The sequence below is a fragment of the Bicyclus anynana genome, chromosome 13, assembly GCF_947172395.1.
Source record: "Bicyclus anynana chromosome 13, ilBicAnyn1.1, whole genome shotgun sequence".
In the NCBI taxonomy this organism is placed as follows: Eukaryota; Metazoa; Arthropoda; class Insecta; order Lepidoptera; family Nymphalidae; genus Bicyclus; species Bicyclus anynana.
In genome coordinates, this window is record NC_069095.1 from 13,439,879 (window position 1) to 13,462,557 (window position 22,679).

At 39.3% G+C, this 22,679-nt stretch overlaps 1 protein-coding gene across 6 annotated transcripts in view; it reads left to right on the top strand.

The window, feature by feature from the left end:
• Positions 1-22,424, top strand: part of LOC112044486 (liprin-alpha-1) — a 178,780-nt gene extending 156,356 nt beyond the window's left edge. For 2 of the 6 annotated variants that reach the window (XM_052885083.1, XM_052885086.1), the window contains 14 exons: positions 129-266; positions 1,262-1,363; positions 2,165-2,326; positions 2,839-2,937; positions 3,692-3,766; positions 5,358-5,515; positions 7,007-7,208; positions 7,698-7,840; positions 8,223-8,425; positions 9,121-9,279; positions 10,023-10,137; positions 10,370-10,526; positions 11,056-11,172; positions 11,555-22,424. In XM_052885083.1, the coding sequence (XP_052741043.1) occupies positions 129-266; positions 1,262-1,363; positions 2,165-2,326; positions 2,839-2,937; positions 3,692-3,766; positions 5,358-5,515; positions 7,007-7,208; positions 7,698-7,840; positions 8,223-8,425; positions 9,121-9,279; positions 10,023-10,137; positions 10,370-10,526; positions 11,056-11,172; positions 11,555-11,650 (1,926 nt within the window). In that variant the 3' untranslated portion in view covers positions 11,651-22,424. The remainder of the gene's footprint in view (positions 1-128; positions 267-1,261; positions 1,364-2,164; positions 2,327-2,838; positions 2,938-3,691; positions 3,767-5,357; positions 5,516-7,006; positions 7,209-7,697; positions 7,841-8,222; positions 8,426-9,120; positions 9,280-10,022; positions 10,138-10,369; positions 10,527-11,055; positions 11,173-11,554) is intronic. The other 4 variants (XM_052885084.1, XM_052885085.1, XM_052885087.1 and 1 more) reach the window with 4 other exon arrangements.
• The last annotated feature ends 255 nt before the right edge of the window (positions 22,425-22,679 follow it).

The window sequence follows — 22,679 nt, forward strand, 5'->3', positions numbered from 1 at the left end:
CAGCCTTCTAAGCGTTATTCACGTTGGTTCACTTCACAGGTAAATTTTTTTCAAGGGCTTTGTAGTCTATAGATTTGAATGACAACTAACTACTAATCTCAATAGTAACGAGTGCAATGTTGTGGCAGCTCAAGCGTCAGATGCTGCAGGCCGAGATCGCGTTCAACATCCAGCAGACGGACGCACTGACGCGCTCGCTGTCGCCCGCCGGCCCGCAGCCGCCGCACGCGCCGCACCCGCCGCCCGGCGCGCTCTTCCAACCTAAAGTAAGTCGTCGTCGTCATTCTCTAGTATGCAGGTTTCCTCACGATGTTTTCCTTCACCAATTGAGACACGTGATATTTAATTTCTTAAAATGCACACAATTGAAAAGTTGGAGGTGCATGCCCCGGCCCGGATTCGAACCCACACCCTCCGGAATCGGAGGCAGAGGTCATAACCACTGGGCTATCACGGCTCAAGTAAGAACTAGCACAGAATGACTAGCTCCATCTTTCGATTTATGAAGTAAAACATACATACATAGTTGACATTGCGGATTTAAAAAGCAAAATACGATTATTCAAAACAAACCTATCCGGTCTTAACAATTCCCACTAAGAATGTTACCAATGAACCCTCGAGTGGCAAAGAATGACCTTGAAGTGAAGTCCCGGACTTGTGACCGTCGTATGTAGGGTTAAAGACGTCTTTTAAAACTAGTTAACACTCCCCTTCTTCACTTAAGTCATTCTGCCCGCCTATCCTAAAATAATTACCTAATAAAAGCTTTGCACGTATCGAACGTGAATAAGAACGAACTAGTCGCCTAAATAGCCCGCACTCAACTTCCCACTATTCCCCACCTAACTCACGGAACACTTCGTACTAACTCGACTCGTGACGACACAAGTCGACCGTTCTAATGACTCACTCGCTCCTACGTGTTACATGAAAGCTACACTAGTGAATGCGTTACGAAAAGTGTAATAGGGTGAGACGAACTGACGTTGACAGGGAGAGCTTGTATTTCAGTCGTGTGGTCTAAAGCACGCTTGTTTGACTACTGACATCACTGGACTCAGCAGACGAGAGCAGAAATATCTCGTCACGAGATAGACATTATCAAACAATAGCGGCTAAATTGAAAATATTATTGTCGCTTTCCTTGCGATGAAACAAAAGAGGGAGCGATATTTTTTTATTCCGCTACTATTGGTCAGCATTTGTTTCTTTCGTCACGTGATAGGTCGGATTGCTAACTGTCAAATATGTGAACAAGGATACATTAATGTTTCAGCTGGACGGTTCGTGGGAGAAGTTGCCGCAGGCGCACGTGCTTGCGAACGTACAACAAGCGTACGACGTCGCCAGCGACGCGGAAGTTAGTACACTTTTATAATTGACGTAACTTTTAGCTCGTACGTAATGTTAACTTAAATATAATATAGCGAATTGGAATTCCTGAATGGACTGCCACTTATTACTTCGAACTAGTGTTATGATGGCGACTTACCAAAAAGCGCAGCAATCTTTGACTTTCTTTCTTTGAACTGTCATTATGAAGACTGATAATATGAAACGGGTCTCATGTCATATGTCCATATCCTAATGTAAATATTAAAATAATGAAGATTTTAATCGAAGATAAGTAACTTGAGCTAGAGCAAGTTATTTGGGCCACTCGGTTAGAAAACAACACTTTAAACATAGTACAAGTGGCCAAGTGCGGAAACGGCCCAGAAAGAAGAAGAAGAAGTCATAGTACAAGGTCACAGCGTTGTTGGATTAGGACTGTTAGTTGGTGAAATGCCTACAGACGGTCCATGTTAAGATAACGATGGCTTTAACCTCAGCTGGTTATCTAAATCAGGTTCTCCTGGTTATATACGTTATTTCCGATAAGAAATATTAGCCAGAATAAGACCCAAGGATGGTCTATGTCCACCTGTAGACGTCTATAGGCTGTTGTTAAGATAATGATGAATGAAACCTGAGTTATAGGCTCAACATGTGACCCACGACGACTTGTGACGAAAAAAGACAGTCGACCAACTTCGACAGTCGACTTTTTCTCTTCACGAGATCTATGTTGTAAGGCGCACGTTAGCTCTGCTGATTATCTAAGCCAGGTCCACCCGATTATAAAGCACACATGAGGCATGAAGCTTTTGTTTGTGATCAGAACGACGAGTCGGAGGGCGCGGAGGGCCACACCGACGCGGCGGCGCTGGCGCTGATGCTGCAGGAGCAACTGGACGCCATCAACACGGAGATACGGCTCATCCAGGAGGAGAAGCAGAGCACCGAGGCGCGCGCCGAGGAGCTGGAGTCCAGAGTGAGTGTTGTGAGTCTTCGCCAACTGCTGTCTCTTACCCTTGTCTCATAATCTAGAGCTTGTTAGGACAATAGGTCAATGTCTCATAACTTATTCATAATATGCATACAGGGGTGTGGGCTATACCGACAAATGCATTCTTCATTAATTACCCTCAGACAATTTCGCGTTGTCGCCAGCACCTCATTAGTCGTCAAACGGACTTTACAACTTCTAGAATTGAGCCATTGCTGTTTACCTTTTCTATTTTTAATTTTTATGCTGGTTTTAAAATGGGAATTCCTTTTCACAATGGTTGTTGATTGTTGAAGTTTGTTATTGTTGAAGGTTGATGATTGTTGTTGTTCATACCCCACATCCTTGTCCAACCACAGATGATGTTTCAATTATTCGATATATTTGACCTTCATAGCGACCACATTCTTACTTCTAAATAAACTGGATTATATATTTGTCATTGACAAATGCTTCTAATAATGTATGTACAAACAAGAATTTGCAACTGTATGCTGTGTACACAGGTGGGCAGCTACGAGCATATGAACGTGGTATCACGACGCGGCGAGTCTCCACCGCCCGCCGCCTCGCCGTCGCGACCCAACCATCACAAGTACCATACGGTGAGTAGTTTGAGCCCACTATCATGTAGGAAACATTTATAAGATCTACATACTAGATCTTAATTAAATGAGGAAATTTAAAAAAATGGTATGAAAACTGGTAAAGGGTTACGCTTTGCATATATACATCAATAAAATCTTATTATATACTTAAAGTAGAGAGGCTAGTAATGTAATGCCAAAATACTTGCACTTCTTTACTTTACTTCTCACCTAAAACTATGATAGAACAATTATGAAAATATAACTAATAATTGTAAAACTGTACAGCAAACTGAGATGTTTTTATTAAATAGGCTATTTAATTATATTGACTATGAACTGGATATATTGTGTCAATAAAAAGGATTTTTTTCTCTAATAAGTAAGACGTTTGAAACCCTCCTAACTTTAATTTTAAGTTTTAGACCTAGCTTTATAACCGGACGTTTTAAAACTGCTTTGTAAAAGCTAACCCTGAAATGAACGAGAGTTATAATTAGATAGCGGACGCGCGCGACTTCGTCCGCGTGAAACCCTACCCCTCCCCTACCTTACTCAACTCCCACCCTACACCTACCCTACAATGCGTCACTCTGCCCTACCCCTACCCTACCCTTACGCTACCTCTCCACGAATTGTCGGCCAAATCCTGCAAAAAAATTTCAGGTCCAGCCATTCTTGAATTATAAATAGCGTACACGACTTTTTTTTAATATATAAGATAAATAGTATGATTAGTGATGTGTATTGTAAAATGTGTCGATGGGCGCAGGCGCCGGCGTCGATGTCGCCCGCGCACGCGCACTACCGCGCCGCGCCCGCCTCCGAGAGCCTGCCCTCCAGCCAGGTCGGTCTGCCCGGCTTACCCCGGCCTACCCCGGCCTCCCCTGCCTGCACAGACCTATTTATTTGCCGCCTGTACCCCAATCTACCCTATATCGTGCGCATCACTGCACCGTGCCTGCTTTTCTGAGCATCAGGCTTACTCGACCTGCCCGGCTTAACCCGCCTGCACTGATACAATTTTTTGCAGCCTGTATCTCACATCGTGGGCACGAATGCGCCGAAGCTTTTATGAACATATCAGGTTTACTTTACCTCCGAACTGCCCTGCCTGCATAGATCAAATTGTTTCCAGCCCTCACCCCAAATTATCCTATAAGCAAATTACATCGCCTTGTCCGCGTTTGAGAGTTTACTGTGTGTGTTCGACTTGTTGTCTGGAATCTGGACGGACCTGTATCCTATATCGTGTGTATCACTACACCGTGCCAGCTTTTCTAAGCGTCAGGCTTAGTCGACCTGCCCTGCTTATCCTCGCCTATACAGAACTATATGTAGCCTGCCCCAAATTACCCTATGTGCAAATTACTACGTCTCATTCGCGTTTAAGAATTTACTAGGTTTATTCGATTTGCCTTAGTTTGTTTGGATAGATCAAATTGTAAGCCTGTGCCCCAATCTGAGCTACATCTTTGACATAACCAGGTTTACTTCTCTTGCCTGACTTACCCCGTCTGCGCAGGTCAAATTGTTTGCAACTTGTTCCTCAGTTTAAGCTTTATCTTATGCATTACTGACCACCCATCCTCTTTTGAAAGTTTATCCTACCAACCATGTCTGTAGTCTTTATTGTCTCTTATTACAGCCATCGGGCTTATTTGACCCGCCTAGCTTATATATTACAGAAAACCTTTTTGAGCCTAGAACACGATTTACTGTGCGTTATTCGCAATACTTCACTACTCTGCTTCGAAGAGTTTACCTCACCCGTTTATATGTTTGTTTTTCTCTGCTTGCTGGGTTTAGCTCATTAATTTGAAGCCAGCAGTACTACATTAACCCTTTGTTAATATTATATCGTCTAATCCTATTCTGTGTACATTTTTGTCACGTTTCTCACAATCCTGCCCATAATTGTGACTCACCACATGCTTTTGCAGCGTCAGCTTCTATCAATTTGTAGTCTTGGTAGATAATATCGAAATTATGAATTTCCTAAACTATACAGTAAAATAAGGTAGCATTTTAGGATAAAATGAAGTTTTTTTGTCATTATTTTTAGTATGGATTTAATTTATTTTATAATTAGGCCTATATCTATGTTTTGATTTGTAGGAATGACATAGTCTTACATTGGGATGCCTAAAAATATATTTTATTTTATTTAAGTCACATAGACTTATTTAGTAGCTAATGCTTGGAAAGAAAACCAGAATAGATAGATATTTATTGTTTCAATAACTTGCTGTGTATACTAAAAAAATCGTATTATTTAGATAGTGTCGTAAGCTTAACTTAAGCTTAGTGTCGTAAACACGCTTACTACACGCGTACACTGAAGTACTATCAACAGACACCACGCGTATTTATCATTATCTTATGAAGTACCAAATTGGCACTTTACAAAAGAAAAAAAATGTGTCTGTCTGTTTCAGCTGCAGCTGTGTGAGGAGCTGCCCGGCGTGGTGGGCGAGGGCGCGGAGTCCCCGGTGGGCGTGGGCGGAGCGCGCGCGCTGCGGCTGGAGCGGGCGGCGCGCGCGCTGCACGCCGAGCGCGACCGCCTGCGCTCGCACTACCCCTCGCCTTACGACTCGTGAGTTGGTTTATAACCCACCACTTGACCGGGTTTTCACTTTCTTCTTTCAAAGAAAAACTAGTGTTTATCAGACGACTGAAGTAAAACTTCTTTCAAAAATAAAATAATACATGAAAGAGAAACTTAAAATTCGTTGCGGTTAACAGCGCCATCTGTCGTGTCGGACTTGCTTTACTTCACCAGCTCCTACTACTTAGTTCATAATTATTATGCTGTTAAAAGACTGAACCGATTTGATGCTCGGCTTACTTGTGCTGTGTCATAGTAGGTGGCGCTTTTAAAACTCAATGGTATGTCGTTTTAAACTGTTAAATATGGCCAATATTCCCATTCCTTTACTTAGTTGGAAAAACGGTGTAGTGAATGGATACGATAATAGTCCAGACTGTGATCGATCTCAGAACCTCTCAGTGTTGGATGAGACCCCAGAATTACCGTCACGTTGCATTTTTTAAAATGTTAAATTATTTCTAAGGTCACGGCCTCGTACGGGGTCCCTTCAAGCCATGGATGGCCCAGTGGTAGTCTTTCCACCTTATAATTACGCCACTGGCGATGTACCGAACATTAATAATACAGCGCATAAATAATGCAATATTTAACTTTTAGTCAAAATGTATTATGGGAAAACATGGAATATGCAATAGCATAATATGTAATGTGTAATAGCATCATTCAGTCTCTAGATAATAACATTTATGCTAACCATTTCTTCCACGCTGCCCAGGACGTCGATAATGTCTGGAAGCCTCGCTCGGATCCCAATACACAGGTGTTCGTCCGTTCCTAACTTCACACACTACGCTACACTCGGCTCACATTCAACAAAATCCAGCCACCGCCCGCCCGCGACTTCGTCCGCGTGAAACTCGATGTAAACTTTCAACAACTACCTCTACCCTACCCTACCCCTACCCCTATCCTACCCCTACCCTTACCCTACCCCTACAAAAAAAAAAGTATCCTATGTCCTTCTCCTGGCTCTAAACTACCTCCCTGCCAATTTTCAGCTAAATCGGTACAGCCGTTCTTGAGTTATAAGTGGAGTAACTAACACGACTTTCTTTTATATATATAGAGACAAATAATTTGCAATAAAATAATATTGTGACTATAAATTGAGTAAGCTATCCTATCTTTCAAGTTGGATCAAAATGCACACGGAATGCAAATCAAATTTAAAATCGGTTTAGTAGTTTAGGAGTCCATCGCGGACAAACACGTGATACGAAATTTTTATATATATAAAGATTATGAGATATATATTACTATAGACTTTTATGTTTGTACCTGTCACTTATGCACACACAATACGTACATCGTACGCGTATTTTATTTCAAATACTTTTTAGTTGGCGTTGGTAGTATGGCGTTTTTAACGTTTATGTAAATTTTTGGCCTTTGGGCATTGATGCAAGTTTCCTTAAATTTCCGCTTACTTGACTATACTTAGCCATGTTTGTAATTAACATAGCTTAACTATAACAGTTCGAGTCAAGAATCGCTGGGCGGTGTGGCCAGTAACACGGGCCCCAGCGCGGCGTGGGGCGGCGCCTCCCCGGGCCTGCCTCGGGGGGTTGCGGCCGCGGCTTCGGCCGTGTCTATTGCCTCCATGCACCAGCAGAAGAAACGCGGCATCAAAAGCTCTTTAGGAAGATTCTTTAGCAAAAAGGAGAAGGCTGGTATGCCGGTAAGTTGGATGGTTTTTTAATAGTAATTTTTGACGAACTAAGATAGAAGGACGTCTTCAGGATTATAGCGGGACTCGTTCTGCAAAAGATAGAAGAGAATGGTAATCTTTGGAGGATACATTTTTAGGAAGACTAGCTGAACCAGAATACCTACCCTTTACCGATTTTAAATATATACCGGGTGTTAAAGTGCTATTCAGATCGAAACGCAGAACTTCTGCTTGTCGACAAAAATATGCATATGGTTTCCCATCTACATATGTCTCCGTACAGTTCTCTCTTTCGTCCCATTGCAATGAAAGACAGCTATATTTACGCTATCGTTTCTGTGTAATATCATATGGTTACAGACAAACATGATAGTCTACTGTGTTGTGATATTTGTCTTTTACTAACCCTTTAGTTATTCTTTACGCCTTTGCTTCCCACCGCCCGTATTGGTTTATGTGGAAACTGTACATGCTCATGTTAGTTAATTTGTGTTTCAGCTCCAACAAGGTCAAAGTCCAAGGTCTCTGGCGTCAGCATCGTCCTTAGGTCTCTCGTCACTGGCGGACGAGTCGTCGGACGGCCTCTCGTCACACATGCCCGCTCCCTTACAGCACCAGGATTACGCGAGAACTAAGACCAAGTAAGTATACGACGAGAAAGAGATTCTACTTTTTAGTTAAGCGCAGGCACCTCAGAAATAATTAAAAGTTTAAAAATTCTTGTTTTCTATTCCTGTAATTTTCAGATAATCTCTGCAGACACGCAAACATTTTTTTTCTGATTGTATAAGTGCCGTAAGCTCCTTAGGGAACCTCAGCGGCGTCCCCGGGGGAGTTTGAGCGAGCGCAAAAGCATCGCCTGATAGGGGGATTAAAGTCGTATTAAAGTGGACATAGCGCGCGAGTGCGCAAACTCCGCGGGCGACATTCTACTCCACATTTGATAAAACATACTTGAATTCCAAATGCGCGTTATTGCGCGAAGTCCACGGACGTCGCCTCAGAGCGGTGCGTTTGTTGCAGGGAGCGCGACTACCGGCACGAGCTGCTGGGCGAGGCGATGCGCGCCGGCACGCCCTTCGCGCTGTGGAACGGGCCCACGGTGGTGGCGTGGCTGGAGCTGTGGGTGGGCATGCCGGCGTGGTACGTGGCCGCCTGCCGCGCCAACGTCAAGTCGGGCGCCATCATGAGCGCGCTCTCCGACCAGGAGATACAGCGGGAGATCGGTGAGTGCACACGCAGCGCCGCAGCTGTGGCACGGGCCTGAAGTTGTCTGTAGATAGGACCACTGCCATCTCAGACCAATTACAGAAGGACCTGTATCGTACTCATAGTCATGAACAAAATTGTCTGTCATTTTCTGAAGAAAACGAGTTTAGATTTAGTATATATCTTATACTAAACTAGAAGTTTTTGCCCGTTTTTTACACCATTCAATTACACAAAAAGGTATTTTTACGGGGCTCTTTAACCGACGAACACGATTACAACTATTTAACATGGATACTATAGAGACAGTTTTTATAATCGCATTAGATCGTTGATCATATTCTTTGACAGAAAAGTAACGTCTAGCGAGACAGGTCCTATACAATAATTGGACTGAGACTGCGATTTCGCACGATTTCAGACGATTGATTCGTACGGCCAAGATTCAAAACCAGTCCGGAGCATGTACCTCCTACTTTTGAGTTATGTGCATTTTAAGAAATTAAACACGTCTCAAATAAGTAAAGCAAAAAAACCGTGAGGAAACCTTCATTCCTTTGAATTTTGGGCCAGCATGGTGGAGTATTATTCTAATCCTTCTCATTCTGAAAAAAACACTTTCAAGACAAAGAATTCAACAGTGATTAGTTGTTAGCAATGCTGAAATAAATTAATGATGATGATGCTCATAGTACTGTTATTTACTTTGCAGGCATCAGCAACCCGCTGCACCGGCTAAAGCTCCGGCTGGCGATCCAGGAGATGGTGTCGCTGACGTCACCGTCCGCGCCGCGCGGCACCGCGTGCGCCGCGCTCGCCTTCGGGGACATGAACCACGAGTGGATCGGCAACGTGTGGCTGCCCTCCTTAGGTCACTGGGATAATTGTAGTTGAAATAGTCTATTTTCTTTATTAATGGCCGACCGAGCGACATCTTGACGACGATACGACACGATGACTTTTTTCCACCTTTTTTCCGTTTACAGAATGATAAAATATGTTATCATTCTGTAAACGGGAATATACTGATAGATATATGGGCCATCTTTTAGTTATTAAAATATGACTTTTTATAATGTTTTAGGTAAGTATATTTTTCATCACCTACAGGTTTTTGTTAGTTAGTCCATTGGGGAGAAGGCGCCCGGTCGCCGCTTGGCGCGCACGGACAAGTCACCGTGACGTAACTCCGCGCCCGGGCGCCAACCGGTATTCAAGGAGTTGTCTTTTACCATAATATATTAAATAGGAACATTCTCATAACAATATGAATGATAACATTGCGAACTTCCTTACTGCTACTGAAAAATTCTTGGAATAAAGATGAACTCAATATTTCATAGCCCAACTCTACAACGTGCAATTGCACGTTGTAGAGTCAACATCTCCTGAGGATGCTCCGGTTTCGGGGTGAAACGTACGTAGAGAGTATTTTGTCGGACCTGGGTGACGTTGTCGCATGGGTTCGCCGAATTTTCGCGGATGATAGCAAAATAAATAAATCATTATATAATTAAATGCTAGAGTCACCAACAATGCATAGTCCAACTGGTACATTAATATCTCCAATATATTTTTGTATGTGCCTCTTGTAACAATCGTTTGTTGTGGCAGGTCTGCCGCAGTACCGGACGACGTTCATGGAGTGTCTGGTCGACGCGCGCATGCTGGAGCACCTCACCAAGAGAGACCTGCGCACGCAGCTAAAGATGGTCGACAGTTTTCACAGGTGACACTTTATCCTTTCTACGGCTTCATGAAGATTGACTTCAATAGCCGTAAATTATACTGTGATAAGACTGCTATAACAACTCCATTTGGACTATTTTGATATTTGCTGATGACACAAGTAAACCGCCAGTCTTTTTCACAACATGGTAACTAATGTTATGTGACAATTATGGCATTGTTTACAACTGTCACAATAACTTCTTTTTCACATTGTTTTTGTTTGTGACCAGAACGTCGCTACATTTCGGCGTGGCGTGTCTGAAGCGGGTGGGGTACTCGGTGCGCGCGCTGGAGGAGCGGCGCCGCGCGGCCGAGCTGTGCGTGCGCGACGTGCTCGTGTGGACCAACGAGCGGCTGCAGCGGTGGCTCATCGCCATCAACCTCAAGGTGAGCTCGACAGAGGGCGCCACACGTCGGCGGCGTGTCTGAAGCGGGTGGGGTACTCGGTGCGCGCGCTGGAGGAGCGGCGCCGCGCGGCCGAGCTGTGCGTGCGCGACGTGCTCGTGTGGACCAACGAGCGGCTGCAGCAGTGGCTCATCGCCATCAACCTCAAGGTGAGCTCGACAGAGGGCGCCACACGTCGGCGGCGTGTCTGATTCAATTATTTTTACCTATACGGTTTTGAACTAAAACTTCTGTACGCACGCTTGACTTGGGGAGTTTTTTAAGATGCATGCTGCCATCTATAGGCATAGTGAAACTGTTTGTTATTTTAAACTACCAATAGATGGCGTTCTAAGAGAACTTTGAAACAATAATTTTTTTCATACTTCAAGATCCTTTAGCGCTGTAGTTATGCCTGAGAATCAGAGATGGCACTTTGTTTTTATTTTTTACAGAAGTTTTATTCTGTTGTGTGGTCTAAAGAACCTCGTTTTTTTGCATACTGACAATTTTAGTGCCTGTCTGTCTGCAGGAGTACGCGAACAACCTGTCGGAGAGCGGCGTGCACGGCGCGCTCATCGCGCTGGACGACAACTTCGACGCCAACAGCATGGCGCTGGCGCTGCAGATACCCACGCAGAACACGCAGGTTCGACCACATTTACTTATTTTATTAAAATTAGCAGACACCTCTACCCCGTCCACCAGAAATTCTGTGTTTACCCCCTTAGGGTGCATTTTTCGCACAATATGAATTGGATCATTGATGTCACCGCGGTTACTTCCTAATAAATAGATAGATTATTGATTTGTATTTTTTATAAAACTAACACAGAAAGTAATCCTAGCGCCGAATCTGAAAAGAGATGGCGGTACTGTCCGCTACTAAATTTGAAATTTCTCTTTCATGTATTATTATATTTTTTAAAGAAGTTTTACTAAAACAAACTCCTTTTTTTCTTTTCTATGTGGTATGCGAGTAGAGTATAAATAAGTAAAGAAATAACTGATTGTGGATTTCTATCGGCCAGGCGCGACAAATCCTCGAAGTGGAGTACAACAACCTGCTAGTATCGGGCACGGAGCGGACGGCGCGCGCGCCGCACGACCACGCGCCGCCCTCCTGACACCACACCATTAATTAGGCGGCCCTAGTCGCGCCATAACCGTGCCCCTAGCCGCGCCACAGCGTGCCCGAGCCGCGTCACAGCGTGCCCGAGCCGCGACGTAGCGTGCCCGAGTGGCGGCAAAGCGTGCCCGAGGTACGCTGCAGGGTGCCCGAGCCGTGACTTAGCGTTCCTGAGCCGCCGGGCTCCACGCGTTACAGACTATTAGTATTATGTGTTGGACATTACGTTTTGTATTATAGAACTACCAGTTTATTTATTGTGTACCGTTCTGATATCAGAAGTGCCGTGTAGCGATGCGATTCGTATTGTAGTGCCAATTGCGTTTGATGTTATACTGAAATCCATTTTCGAGGCTGTTTTTGATGCCATCCGATGAGTTTTTTTTGACTTATAACAATGTTGCAAGCGACTCATAGATATGGATAGATACATTATTGCAAATGGCTGCTAGATGCATTCTTTAGCAGGAATGTAATGTGTCAGTATTAGAAAATGGTAATTAACCTTGAGAAAATACCCTTTAAAACTCGTTGCTCAAACATAATTTGTTGAATGAGTTTGGTTAACATAACTTAAAGAGTTACATAGTCTTAGTACGTCAATTCCTTAACATTAACTTACATGGGTGTATGTGATAATCTTATCCAATGTAGTATTTCGGTATAAAAAGACTCGGTGCCAAATTTCGCCAAAATTGGTTTAGTTAGCAAACATTAGTTAAGTTAATATGTACCACAAATTGGTTCGTTTTATTTTTAACTGTAGATCGTAATAGACATTCATATAAGTCTGGTAGTTTTTAAGATCAAGTTGTACAAAGATACAAATTTTTCAACTTTATACACTAGATTGGTACTGCAGTTTGAATCGGTTGGTACCTTGATGTCTGATCGATTGAATATTTTCTCATTCATAGACAAAAGAGTTTTTAATGCTTGCATATATATTTTAATGTATTTGGTTAAAGACCAAAGTTTTCAACCAGATTTTTAAAAACATCATGGAATTTATTTTTTTGTTTTAAAAGTTTTCTAATCTTTCGACCTGAACGTAACAAACAATTTCAATTAATTTAAAAAATATGGACATTGACGACTCACGTCTTATGCAATTGTAAATAATTGGTTTTTATTTATTTAAATGTAATTTATTTAGAAAAGTGTATCAACAAAATAGGAAAAAGTGTACTGCTAAATAGTTCTCCTAGTGTATGGGAATTTTACTATGGTCTATGGTCTGATAGTCTTTTTATAATATGGCAACATTCTTAGAGCTGCGCATATACAATTAGGACACTGTTTCTCTATGATATTGAAATCGTAATTGTGACGTCATTTGTGATTTTCCATAGAAGTGTTTCACTCGTTACCATGCTGTGATGTTTAATTATGAAGTCCTCAGATTACTAGATTATTGCTTGTGTTAACTTGGAAAGGTATAAATTCAATTAAAGCCAAAGTTGCTTGGTACAAAATAATTTTTAAATAATAATTGAATTCAAAATTTTAGGATAGTGTGCTATTATAGTCATCAACACCTTTGACAGAATCCATTGGCAGTTCCCATTAGGTAATTTCATTATTATTGTACTATGAATGTGTTATGAATTAAATCTGATCAGTTTGACGTCATTACAGTTATCATTTTGAAACCATAGAAGGCAGTTATTTTTACGGTCTTTTGTATTCAAAGACAATAAAAAGCATGTTACAAATGTAAAGAAATATTTTTTTCTAGTCAAATTCAGCGGATACGTCGAAACTAAGTGTGTTGCTACATTTTTTTGAAAGGGAAAATAAAAGTGTTGTTATTATTACGATAATAAATAAAAGTCTCATCTGTGTATAATAATTGAATAAAATCGTTGTAGCGTAACGCTTTATATTAATATAATATAATAATAATGTATTTAAATAACTAATGGAAGTGCTCCGAGGGTAGTTTTACAAAATGTACTTAAACGTGTATTCCATGTATTTATTAATTAATTATTATTAATAATATTGAAGAATTGAATTGAAAGGCTCTGGGGTGTGTCGTGCTCGTAGTAATTGTCGTTAGACTGGTTGTCCACTAACGCTGTGCTGGGATACGTAGCGATGTATGTACACTGTACAGTACCCAAACCCAATTATGTGCTTGCAAACAGTTTAAAAATTTAAACTGTTTAACACAAAAAGTTGGTTATATTAACCAAAACAAATTACTCGATGTAAACATTTAATAACTCATAAAGGATATGTCTTAATTTTGTATGGAGGCTGGACTTTTATTCAGAGTTTAAAGTAAGCAGAATAAATTATTTTTATCTTAAAAGAACATAAAATATAGGGTATAAAACCTAAAATAATTTCTTTTTTGGAACCCGCATTTTTTTTAACTAATTAAATTAAATGTAATTTTTTTAGCATTAGCTGACAACATTAATTTAAGAATTTTTATCATGGTAACATGCTCGTAACTCACACCCTGACAGATTGTCAGTGATCTTCTCGTAGCCGCTTTCGTTCAAGACAAGTTTGTAAGGTAATTTAAAGATTTTTTTTGTTTCATACTTCTCTGTCTTACATGACATTGACAGCTTACAGCGGATATGAATTAAATTCCAGTTATTTTTATTGGTTGTTTTGAACAATTTTACTGTATTGTCTATGACCTATGTTTAATTTGTAGACAAGGGAGCGAAATAAAAAATATTTCTCTAATTAATGCGTGTTTCAAAAATTCTGAAAAATATTTTCTAAACAGCAATTTGTATCTTCTATCCGTATAAAATACTATCGACCTGCTTATAAATTATAAAGTCCCATTTTTTGGACATGTCCTTTATCTGACAAGCCTGCCGGTCCTGTAGGAACCAAGTCCGTAGTCTGGACACCAATTATGCCAATATCCAGAAAGACTGTTTCATTTCAAGACACATGTGATGTTTTATTTTGACATTTTAATCAGCCAATTTGTGACTCAGGTGTGTTGTATCTGTATATGCAACAGTGAATAGACGTAATATTTTTTTTTATTATTTACAAGTTAGCCCTTGACTACAATCTTACTTGATGGTTAGTGATAATACTGTCTTTTCTAAAAGTTGAATAATCATAACTAGGATTTTTCTCCATCATACCTGAGCTATACAGATGAAGATTAGTCGACTTTATGTATATACTATATCTACGCACCTTATCAACTCAAGTCTTACTCTGGGTTTATACAGATTTGTTTTTAAACATCTACAATAAAAGGCCAAACTGAAACATAAATTAACCCTTCGATATTGTGACTTTTAGTAAAAGCAACTCTATTTCTAATGGAGTAAGGATGGTGTTAGTGAAAAGAATTTGAGCCTGAACGGTGATTGCTTTGCCTTGTAATATTAATTTTCGTTTTACCTACAAACACTATAGTATGTATACATTTTATAAAGTATTTATTTGTCATCGGGCGATACTTAAAACATAAAAATAAATACACATCAACCGAGTATTGCTAAGCTTTTGTATGAAGAATATTATGAAACACTGCATTCCATATGTACAATACAGAAGTAATTGACCATGATTAAAGCTGTAGACAAGTACAGTCAAACATTGTATTAATTCTCAACTTGGTCTCGGGTGACGTGTTACGTGTATTTCTCGATCATCATGCAATTGTGGCTTGTTTTCTTTTTGAAAAATTGGGTAATAAATTCGACGAACGCCCCACAGTCTTACACTAATATCACACTACAGACTTGTCGCTCGACAATTTATTTTGCTTTCAACAGGAAGAGTATTCGTAATGTCGTCGTCATCCGGTTATTTGCATGTCCATAAAGCACAAAGCTTCGTCTCGGGAGAGTGTGCTTATCTACCCTACTACTGTGTGACCCGTCAGTGTTAGATGTTAATGGCATTGGCCGGAACGGACAGCTTAAGGTGCTGAATGTCATTTTATGTGAGCACGTTATAATGCAACATATGCAAAATTTTGGAGGTATACAAAAGTATGCAGATATTTTTCCTTCACCGTTTGAGATACGTGATATTTAATTTCTTAAAATACACAACTGAAAAGTTGTGAAGAATCGGAGGCAGGGGTCATATCCACTAGGATATCCCGGCTTTATTATTATCGCGAGGAAACCTGCATACCAGTGATTTTTTTTTTAATATCTCTGTGTGTGTGAAGTCTGCCAATCTGCATTGAATCAGCATGGTGGACTATTGGCTTAACCCCTCTCATTCTGAAAGGAGACTCGAGCTCAGCAGTGAGCCGAATATTGGTTGATAATGATGATGATACAAAAGTATACATATGGAGGATATATGCCTTGCTGAATGCTTAGTACCACCCCTAAAAAAGAAAAAACTCCATTTTAATACTTGGCTCTACACAGAAATTGAGAAATTGACGTTTATTTTAATCTCACATTTAAATGAATTGAAGTGTTGTTAGCTTTACATGTTGACAAAAAGTCGTTAGTGTGATATTACACTAAGACGTGAGCACACACTAAACTAGTCTCGTGTACAGTGTTACTGCATCGTTTGTAATCTTCTTTTTTTATCTATGCTCTACTTCAGTTGGACACAAAACTAAAATCAACCTAAACTCGTGATCATCAAAAAACTATTGAAAAATAAGAATGGCTTTTTTAAATAAAGGATTTGACGGGAATATGGATGAAACATTGCCAAAAAAAAAACACTTACGGGTCGAACTAATTAAAACCTCTTTAGAGTTTAAAATTTCACAAAATAGTTTAGTATTACTTCTGTGTGCAACCGAATTAGCAAATACCGTGTAGCGATTGGTAGTTGTGCTATATTTTGTTAAGCATTTACAAGATTGTAGTGCGCCTGTACTGTCCAGTTGGGGAGTGTAACTTGATTTTATTATTTTGAGGGTAGTCTCAACATTTTTAAATATGCGGGTACTCCACTAACATTTTATTGTTGACCTATCTCCATGTGAGCTATGAATTGATGGAAAACTGACGTGGAATTGCTTAAAAAAAATTGCAATTACTTCAATGAATTCAATAGCATACAGATCAGGCTTCGAGAACATTAATGACTGAAGTCATTTGGAATTATAAATAAAATGTTCTTTTTACCCGACTGACAGAAGTGTTATTTTATTTTAATTGTACAAATCTTAAATAAATATTGAATCACACATGTATATAGATTCATAAGGACTTTGAATGGTTATACTCTCTCACTGGACTTTAAACTCAGTAGCTAATGGAATAAAGTATATAATTGTATAGCTAACCGATTTTTAATTTAAACTGAATCTTTATTATTATTAGCTAATAACTATTATGGTGTAAATATGGTTTTCTATAGCGTTTATATCGAGGTAGGTAAGCAATGTAGCAATATAGTAGCTAGGATGTGTTCAAACGAAAACGTTTATATTAAAAGTTATATTATTTTATATTAATTTTATGCTTAACTATTTATTAACTAAAAATAGGACATGTGTTATATGGAGAAAGAGATAGATATGTTTATGTAATATGGGAGATGTTGTTGCATATCAATCTACTCCGGGCAGACGTGGTGAAACGGCAGACCAAGCACGTGTTGTATTAACAACCTTTTGTGTTCTTTTATTTATCGTTAAATTGTCTGTCTCTTTCTCCTTAAAACATTATTGTGATAGGGTATTTAAGTTTTACTGACTGGCAACACTCGACGAAGCTACATATTTCTTTTTCTAACTAGTACCTCATACACTGGCTGCCCAAAAGTATTGGTTGGCTCACGCAAAGAGGCTCGGTTGAGCAGCGCTTGTAAGGGCTCATCCACACTAATAGACATGTTGCGAGATTTTCAAGACCGATTCAGGCTATCTACATAAACAAGTCTATATTATGGTAGTTGAAAAAAAATAACTATTGCAGTAGGCCTAGTATGCGACAAAGACATATCTGATGAGACATTGAGGAACAATAGCGGCGGAGTAGTCCCAATATCAGCTCTTTCGTGTCAACGCAATGAAAGAAAGAATTTTGGTTGACAATGTCTGTCCTTTGGTTCCCAGATATGTTGTGTTACATAATCTTGGGCTTATAGGCATATATTTACCAAAACGGAACGGAAGACCGAATGCAAGGTTGGACTTTTTACGTAACATTTTGTCTTGTCTTCATCAGTTATCGATAAGCGTTATATTAAAAAAATATATAACTTAGCTAGAAATTTTTACAACTGATAAAGATCACGATGAGTCATATTCCACACAAAGTATTAGCCTCGGTAGTACCTAGAGCTAGTTAGAAATTTACATCTACAAGGCCTTTAGCACGCATCTCGATACTGATGCAAATGGTCTTAATTCTCACAACATGGTCTACTAATGTAGACTAGGCTTTACTGTCCAACTATAGGCCATCCACTTAATTTTTCGCGGGCGGCAGGCGCTTTTTTATTTAATCATTGACAAACGCGTGTTACTCCCCGCTCTCCTCTTGTTACACTTCTGACCCCCTGCGCTGGAGGACTCGATTCTCCCGTTTGTCTATCTGACACCAATTAGTGTCGACGCTTGTCACCGATGAAATGAATGAAAAAATTACATATTAGTCAAAAAAAAATACATATCTTATAGCTTGGCAAGTTCGTTAATGACACTCCCATGATATGCGGGGGGGAAGAACTGCAAGTGTATAAAGTCGTGCGCGTAGGGCATCGCTACCCCCCGACCCGCGCGGACCATCGGGAATGTTACGAACGAATTTGCCAAGCTATAGTTGTGATCAGCAGTATCTATAATAGTTGGACAGTTAAAAATCACAATTATTATTAAGTTTTTACTATCGTGAAGGTTTAGGGTCGCTCCGCACTTTGACCGGGGGTAAAATGTATATATATATATTTGTGGCAGTATTTATAATATTATTAAATTAGGGCCTGTTCACATTATACGAGCGCCGCGCCGTACAAATTATTGACACAGTAACATAAAATTATTATACAAACCTCGCAAGCGAATATTGTACTACAGTATGGCAAAGTAAAATAGATTATTTTTGTTGCCCTAAAATTGAAGTACTACTAGTACCAAGATAGCATGAACTTAATGAAGTGAAAAACTGAACGATTGCTATTTCATTAACTCAGTATACAAATAAATCTCTTTATAATCAACAATCATATTTTATCATGTTTGTAATTTTTGGGTTCATTTTCATTTAAATATTATAGTTTGCATAAGGCCTTAGTCGACTCAGCAGCAATAAATTGTGTGAAGCCTTTTCTACTTTCTATCAAGAATAAAATAAAATCGGTACCATTTTAACCTATTGTGGGTTTCTAATTGGTCATGTTTGTTTGAGCAATCAGTTAAATAAATAAGTACTATAATATTATAAAGAGGTTTATGGGTAATCTCTAAATCTACTGAACCGATTGTTTTTTTTTTATCAATAGAGCACCAAGTCATTTGTAAATGTCATGGATTGTATTTTGTCCCTGTATTACAGTTAAAACTACGAGACGAATGCTAGTATTAGATTATTTAAAAAAATGTAGCTCTATGTTATATTACATATTACCCTGGCGCGTTTACAGAATATGTTAGCAGATTGTCTTTGAATTAGCACAAGACGTGCAAATCGTATTGTATTAGCGATTTTAAAACTTAAGAGCAGGTAACAAATACATTACCTGCTCGATATAAATTTTCTGAAATAAATAAATAACAAATTCTCAGGTACAATAGCTTCCAATTTTCCAAATAGAGTTTACAACACAAGCGATACACAATACAGATTATACAGGGTGTTCGGGAGTATTTTCCATAACTTCACACACCTTGTGTTGACGAGTCCACTTATAGGAGCCTAATATTTTTTTTACATAAAAATAAAACCATTTTATGTTTTCATACAAATTAATTCAAATAATTCTGGCTATCCATGTAACACACGCCTTCATCAATCCTTGCATTTTGAAATTTTATAGTTTGACTACGTCATAATTATAAGGATGCGTCTAAGAGACACATTTTAAGATCTATTTTCAAAAGAAATATTATTTACTCCGAAAACGTTAATTTTAGAACACATGTTCATTGAACATTTTTAATTAATTGTCGCTAAAGAATATAACCCCAGAGTTATGGGAAATACTCCCCAGCACCCTGTATCACATGGTTTACTATATCAAACTATTTATAACGTGAAACACGCGATACAGACTTGTTTCTTTAAATACCCACTAAAAAAAATATCGTTATTTTTTTTTTGTGTAAAACAACAATAATAATAACTTTTTTTTAAATTTTATATCAATACTCTTATCTTTCGTGCTCTACTGGAAAGCCACTGCATATGAAACGCATATTATCGTGAAGTGAGAGTTTGTATGCGCAATCGATCGCGTAAAAGTAAACCTTACTTAATTGAATTTGCAATTCCGAAAAATATCTAATAACATATTTAGATTAAATTTAAATAATTATAGTAATTTTCGAAGACTAATTAACATCAAAATGTAACACAATACTTACTGAAATTATACACTGGTTTGGAAAGTAATTAGTTTTTTTAATTCCTGGACAAGGACATTTAAAATTTTCAGACATGTGCCCTTTTTGGTGCTGTTTCAATTATAATTAAATTAAAGTTTCTTTACGCGACTCAGATTCGTTTGATTTACGCGATCGTTTAGATAAAATCGTATAGAAACACGCACGCATCACATCTCAATGTAGAACCACCCTGCGGTGTGGAATAGCGTTCCGTTTAGCTGATAGCTTTGTACCGGTGCTCCCATTCGCTCTAAACGTAATACTGTATGTAACTTCATTTTACGAGTATGTTGTCAATCTTGTTCTATAACTGTCACTTTAGATATCATAAAATGTATTCCGTGTTTATAAATTGTATACCTAACCTATGGCAAAAGTTACATAATATCACTTGTTGCAATTTGTTTACATCAATCTCTCGCCAACAAATGTTGTCATTGTTCTCGTGAAATTTTCGGTTTTTGCATATCATATGTCTAGTTTGTTGTAACTTGCCACGTCAGACATTTTCACACTGCTGTGCAGATGTCAAGTTAGAATAATCTAGATACAATGTAACATGGCTTTTAATTTTTTTGTAAGCTGTAACTTTATATAATGGCAGTGTGGTAGCACTTTATCTAAAACTCCTCAAGTGCCAACCCTGAAATGAACGAATGCGAACGCTGGCTCGCGCCGGACGCGAACGTTGGCGAACGTTGGCGTTCATTGGCTCGCGTCCAGCGTAACATTAGCAAAACATTCCACACGTGTATCCGAGCACTCAAGTCACAGCGGCTCGCGCAACCAAAGAGTTAAAAGTTACCTTCACATTAAGGAATTTATTACTCTATGAATCATTGTCGTAATAGAAATTTCCGAATATATAAAAATAAACACGACCACAGAGCCAATAAAGAAATATTTTTGAACGGTTCCTGTCGACATATTGTATGTAAAAATCCTAAAGTTAAATGTAGCTTTAAGCTGTTCGCGCATCTATGCGTTTGCACCGACCGCACTGAACTCGATTGGATGACGTAGACATGCATGTCGCTTGCACCTTAAATATATGGCGCGTACTGATGACGTCATTTGAATTTCTTCAGCGTGTTCGGTGCTTCATTGCGTGTATTTGAGTTATAATTCTAAACGATCTTCCGTATAATGTAAAAGTCAGATGTCTCGTGTACATAAGTTGATAGCGATATATTCTTGTCAGTGTACATTTATATAATTGGAAATTTCTATATGATATAGAGTGTTTATGTATTATAGAATCTAGTGAAAAATTGGCGAATTGTATATAATTTTTGCATATGTGTTATATAGTTAGCTTCGTATAGTGAAGTGAAAAGTATTTACTTGTTTGTGCCGCCGGCGCTCCTATGTATGTCCGGTGACACGCGGCCGGCGGGCAATTCCAGGCTTTCGTGTAACGGTTATCGCTTTCGGCCTCGCCTAGATACCTGTACGCTCACTGTATCGACCGATCCAGAATTAATATATAACGCGTCATACAAAAAAATATTTATAACATTTACGTAAAAATATTAGACAAAATAATGTGTATTCGTACGTTTTAAATATGTGGATAATTATATTTTGTTTCATATTTTAACATAATGTTAAAACGGTATTGTTTTTAGATGAAAACTGTATTAATTATATACCTACAATTTATATGTAAGAATTGGACAAAATGTTAATTTGACTACCCTAGATAAACTGGCGCTCATTTAATTTATTTTTTTTATAATTAAGTCGTGTAAAACGTAACCAGTAACTTAGATCATTATGAAACATATGTCTATAAAACAATAGCTATAGCTTGGCAAATTCGTTGATGACACACCTATGATATGCGGGCGACGGGAGGGGAATGACTGCGCGGGTGTGAAATCCTGCGCGCGGGGCATTGCTTAGCCCCGGCCCCCGCGGACCATCGGGAGTGTTACGGACGAATTTGCCAAGCTATAGAATCAATGGCCTTATAAAATAATGATAGGAATCGAGGTAATTTTTTTTATCTACCTCTTTTGTGTTGCGGTTCGATAAAGTGGGCGTACACGAGTTGTTACAAGTGTAACACTACACACTGCGCAGCCGTTCGTCGTATCGTCGGCTGCTGTGTGTGTGTCGTTGGCAGCGATTATTTTGACCAATGTAATCTGAACGTTTGTAAAAACATTTAACTGAGCGCGCGACGACGCCAGACGGCATACGTTATACATAATGGTAAGAGGTAAATACAATTTACACGATACTACTCCACTATGTTTTATTTAACCCTATCCTGCGCTGACTTAGCACGGCGACGGTTTATTAATGCTCGGCGAAAGTGGAAGGGATACTCGTATAAGGCTGACAGTCCACCAAAACGGAGCGAGGCAGCGGAACCGAGAAACGGAGAAAAACCCATGGGATTGCACAAAATCTCCGCTCCTCTTCAGTGGACAGGGACTTGCGAGCTAGTTCAAAAATTCATATAAATACAGTAAGCGGAGCGGGAAAACATGGTTTC